The 5,179-nt window shown below is 40.6% G+C and overlaps 1 protein-coding gene and 1 long non-coding RNA gene across 2 annotated transcripts in view; both read left to right on the top strand.

Annotated features, from left to right (window-relative positions):
• LOC139026143 (type 2 phosphatidylinositol 4,5-bisphosphate 4-phosphatase-like) overlaps positions 1–897 on the top strand; it is a 5,337-nt gene extending 4,440 nt beyond the window's left edge. The window contains exon 6 of the mRNA XM_070441434.1: positions 341–897. Within this exon, the coding sequence (XP_070297535.1) occupies positions 341–484 (144 nt within the window). The 3' untranslated portion in view covers positions 485–897. The remainder of the gene's footprint in view (positions 1–340) is intronic.
• Positions 898–2,757: 1,860 nt separating this feature from the next.
• Positions 2,758–3,630, top strand: LOC139026141 (uncharacterized). Its single transcript, XR_011477858.1, has 3 exons — positions 2,758–2,887; positions 2,963–3,042; positions 3,114–3,630. It is a non-coding gene; the product is annotated as an uncharacterized lncRNA (long non-coding RNA).
• The last annotated feature ends 1,549 nt before the right edge of the window (positions 3,631–5,179 follow it).

The raw sequence follows: 5,179 nt of genomic DNA on the forward strand, positions 1-5,179 counted from the left end.
GGAAGTTCACCAGTTAATACAGGGAATAGGAAGATTCACCAGTTAATACAGAATAGGAATATCACCAGTTAATACAGGAATAGGAATGTCACACAGTTAATACAGGAATAGGAATATCACCAGTTAATACAGGAATAGGAATGTCACCAGTTAAATCTGTTCTTCAGAGCTGTGATGAACCTCCTATCTGTCTCTCCCTCCCTCCCTCTCTCTCTCTCTCTGTCTCTCCCTCCCTCCCCTCTCTCTCTCTCTCTGTCTCTCCCTCCTTCCCTCTCTCTCTCCCTCCCTCTCCTTCTCTCTCTCTCTGTCTCTCTCTCCCTCCCTCCCTCTCTCCCTCCAGGTGGGGACTCAGAACTTTGCCAGTCGTTACCATGCCATCTATGTGTCCTGGGCGTTCTCCTACCTCCTGGGTCTGATCTGTCTGATACGAGCTTGTTACTGGGGCGCCATCAAAGTCAGCTATCCAGAGAACAGCTTTTCCTAGACAGACAGACAAGCCGTTGTTCTGTGTTTCTCCCTTTTAGTTGTTTATGTTGTTATTATTCAGATGAAGACAGTTCAAAGGTCAGTCTGGTCCAGTCCGGTCACTCCTGGTCCAAGAGAAAACAGAAATCCAGCCCTGGTTTTGCAATTAACTCTGAAAATATATATTTTTTATTTTTTATTTTTTTGATCAGGAATTGAGATCTTTATAATTGTTTAATTGGTACGATAAATTAAGTATTGTGATTGATGTAATTAATATTGAAACTCAACATAATAAATAAGATAAATATAATGATTTTACTAGGAAGCACCTGGATCAGGTAAAGGTGTTAACTGACTGACAGACGTGGTGTTCCCCACCAGACGTGGTGACGTGGTGTTCCCCACCAGACGTGGTGACGTGGTGTTCCCCCCCAGACGTGGTGACGTGGTGTTCCCCACCAGACGTGGTGACGTGGTGTTCCCCACCAGACGTGGTGTTGTGGTGTTCCCCACCAGACCAAATTAAATTAACAACAGTTTTGCCCATTGCACTACAATTATATTCAATGATTCTGTTCAGTTGCTGCTAGTTACCACAGCTCCAAAAGCTGTCCCTCCTCTCTCCGTACTGTATGTAACCCTAGTAACGCCCTGCCTGTATATACATAGTACTGTTCCTGATTTTTAATACTCTGAAAATCCCCTTTTAACATCTTCCTCCTTAAACCCGTGTGTGCCAACGTTGCTGCCCGAGGACGTTTCACTTTACCTCCACCATACTGTTATCATGTTTAGTGTTTCACTATGCCTCCACCATACTGTTATCATGTCCTAGTGGTTCACTATGCCTCCACCATACTGTTATCATGTTTAGTGTTTCACTATGCCTCCACCATACTGTTATCATGTCCTAGTGTTTCACTATGCCTCCACATACTGTTATCATGTTTAGTGTTTACTATGCCTCCACCATACTGTTATCATGTCCTAGTGTTTCACTATGCCTCCACCATACTGTTATCATGTTTAGTGTTTCACTATGCCTCCACCACTACTGTTATATGTCTAGTGTTTCACTATGCCTCACCATACTGTTATCATGTCCTAGTGTTTCACTATGCTCCACCATACTGTTATCATGTTTAGTGTTTCACTATGCCTCCACCATACTGTATCATGTTTAGTGTTTCACTATGCCTCCACCATACTGTTATCAGTGTTAGTGTTTCACTATACTCCACCATACTGTTATCATGTCCTAGTGTTTCACTATGCCTCCACATACTGTTTCATGCTGTGTTTCACTATGCTCCACCATACTGTTATCATGTTTAGTGTTTCACTATGCCTCCACCATACTGTTATCATGTCCTAGTGTTTCACTATGCTTCCACCATACTGTTATCATGTTTAGTGTTTCACTATGCCTCACCATACTGTTATGTCCTAGTGTTTCACTATGCCTCCACATACTGTTATCATGTCTAGTGTTTCACTATGCTCCACCATACTGTTATCATGTTTAGTGTTTCACTATGCCTCTCACCATACTGTTATGTCCTAGTGTTTCACTATGCCTCCACCATACTGTTATCATGTCCTAGTGTTTCACTATGCCTCCACCATACTGGTATCATGTTTAGTGTTTCACTATACCTCCACCGTACTGTTATCATGTTTAGTGTTTCACTATGCCTCCACCATAATGTTATCATGTTTAGTGTTTCACTATGCTCCACCATACTGTTATCATGTCCTAGTGTTTACTATGCCTCACCATACTGTTATCATGTCCTAGTGTTTCACTATGCCTCCACCATACTGTTATCATGTCCTAGTGTTTCACTATGCCTCCACCATACTGTTTCATGTCTAGTGTTTCACTATGCCTCCACCATACTGTTATCATGTTTAGTGTTTCACTATGCTCCACCATACTGTTATCTGTTAGTGTTTCACTATGCCTCCACCATACTGTTATCATGTCCTAGTGTTTCACTATGCCTCACCATACTGTTATCATGTCCTAGTGTTTCACTATGCCTCCACCATACTGTTATCATGTCCTAGTGTTTCACTATGCCTCCACATACTGTTATCATGTTTAGTGTTTCACTATGCCTCCCCATACTGTTATCATGTTTAGTGTTTCACTATGCTCCCACCATACTGTTATCATGTTTAGTGTTCACTATGCCTCCACCATACTGTTATCATGTTTAGTGTTTCACTATGCCTCCACCATACTGTTATCATGTCTAGTGTTTCACTATGCCTCCACTACTGTTATCATGTTCTAGTGTTTCACTATGCCTCCACCATACTGTTATCATGTCCTAGTGTTTCACTATGCCTCCACCATACTGTTATCATGTTTAGTGTTTCACTATGCCTCCACCATACTGTTATCATGTCTAGTGTTTCACTATGCCTCACCATACTGTTATCATGTTTAGTGTTTCACTATGCCTCCACCATACTGTATCATGTTTAGTGTTTCACTATGCCTCCACCATACTGTTATCATGTCCTAGTGTTTCACTATGCCTCCACCATACTGTTATCATGTCTAGTGTTTCACTATGCCTACCATACTGTTATCATGTCCTGTGTTTCTATGCTCCCCATACTGTTATCATGTTTAGTGTTTCACAGCATACCTAACTACTTCTTCAACACATTTCAATAGCCTTCTCATCATTGGTGGAGAATGAGATGTATTTATAAACACGCTATACATGTTCTTGTTTTACACCAGTGTTATTTTAGGTTCTGATTCAGAAAGGAAAGTTACTGTTGATGTGTTCTGGGCCCAAAAGCATCCTAAGGCTTAGTTCATGGTTAGAACCATAGGATGCTTTTGGTAAACCGTTCCCCCTTATCATATCCTTAACTCTCCAGCTCTCCCACCTTTGCTACTAGAATGTAGCTGACTTCCTGCTTATTGCCTGAGTGTTTCCGAAGCCAGTGAAATCTAGCTAGCGTTACGGTAGATCCTGTCTAGACAAAATAGGCACAATCTCTTAACTGATCTTGTTCTGAATGTGACGATGAAACATAAACTCTCTTCTTGTACATAGTTAATTCAACGCATTGAAACTGTAGCTTGGAATAATAAAAATAAAAAATATATAATTTATCAATAAAAATTAACAAATGTGACTTGCTCTCTGTTTCTGTTTATGATTGCGTATTTGTTTTTGGCACAAACTAAAATACAAGCTCTATCTCTCTATAATGGACATCAGTGAAGGTTTAAAATACCAGCTCTATCTCTCTATAATAGACATCAGTGAAGGGTTTATAATACCAGCTCTATCTCTCTATAATGGACATCAGTGAAGGTTTAAAATACCAGCTCTATCTCTCTATAATAGACATCAGTGAAGGGTTATAATACCAGCTCTATCTCTCTATAATAGACATCAGTGAAGGGTTTATAATACCAGCTCTATCTCTCTATAATGGACATCAGTGAAGGTTTAAAATACCAGCTCTATCTCTCTATAATAGACATCAGTGAAGGGTTTATGATACCAGCTCTATCTCTCTATAATAGACATCAGTGAAGGGTTTATAATTGATTTATTGATTTACCTTTGGTAATGTACCGTCTTTACCCGTTACTAAATAATACTGCACCCCTTGACTACTTGTACTGAATATAAACATTTGGCAGTCTGTCCTTGCCATTAGTGGATGTTGTATTTCCAGTGTCCACCAGGTGGCAGTCTGTCCTTGCCATTAGTGGGTGTTTTATTTCCAGTGTCCACCAGGTGCAGTCTGTCCTTGCCATTAGTGGGTGTTGTATTTCCAGTGTCCACAGGTGGCAGTGAGTGATCTCTTTTTGAACGACACCTGCCTGTCAGTGTACTGAATGACTCATGTTTGAACAGGCCTTATGTAACATTTCAGAGGAACGGGCACAGCTTCTACAACTGGCCATCACATTACGGTGTGACAAAGGGTTAGGCTAGACCACTCTTCCCTTTAAGAAATGGAGGAAAAGCAATTACAAGCCTTTTACCCAAGTCTCACATTGTAGCCTACAGAACGGGTGCCAAAAACTCAGTGGGTTCGGTGAGTCAAAATGACATCTGAGTGGTGAGCCAACACTCAGACGATGTTACATAACAATACTTCCTGAAAATGCATATTACCAGACATCATCAAAATGGAACGGAAACACTTCACCTATCGTTAGAAGCACAGAGAGCGTAACTTTGACATCATATGAATTAACATGTTGAGGATTTAACATAATTAAGTGTTGAATCAGTCAACAGAATCCAACGTCTAATTCACCAATGTTAGGATTTGGGGATAACTCTCAGTGACAGATCATTTCGGGATAACGTAACTCTCAGTGACAGGTCATTTTGGGGTAACGTAACTCTCAGTGACAGGTCATGTTGGGATAATGTAACTCTCAGTGACATGTCATTTTGGATAACGTAACTCTGTGACAGGTCATTTTGGGTTAATGTAACTCTCAGTGACAGGTCATTTTGGGTTAATGTAACTCTCAGTGACATGTCATTTTGGGATAACGTAACTCTGTGACAGGTCATTTTGGGGTAACGTAACTCAGTGACAGGTCATTTTGGGATAACGTAACTCCAGTGACAGGTCATTTTGGGGTAACGTAACTCTCAGTGACATGTCATTTTATGATAATGTAACTCTCAGTGACAGGTCATTTTGGGTTAAT

The sequence above is a fragment of the Salvelinus sp. IW2-2015 genome, unplaced genomic scaffold (genome assembly GCF_002910315.2).
Source record: "Salvelinus sp. IW2-2015 unplaced genomic scaffold, ASM291031v2 Un_scaffold3969, whole genome shotgun sequence".
Lineage (NCBI taxonomy): Eukaryota > Metazoa > Chordata > Actinopteri > Salmoniformes > Salmonidae > Salvelinus > Salvelinus sp. IW2-2015.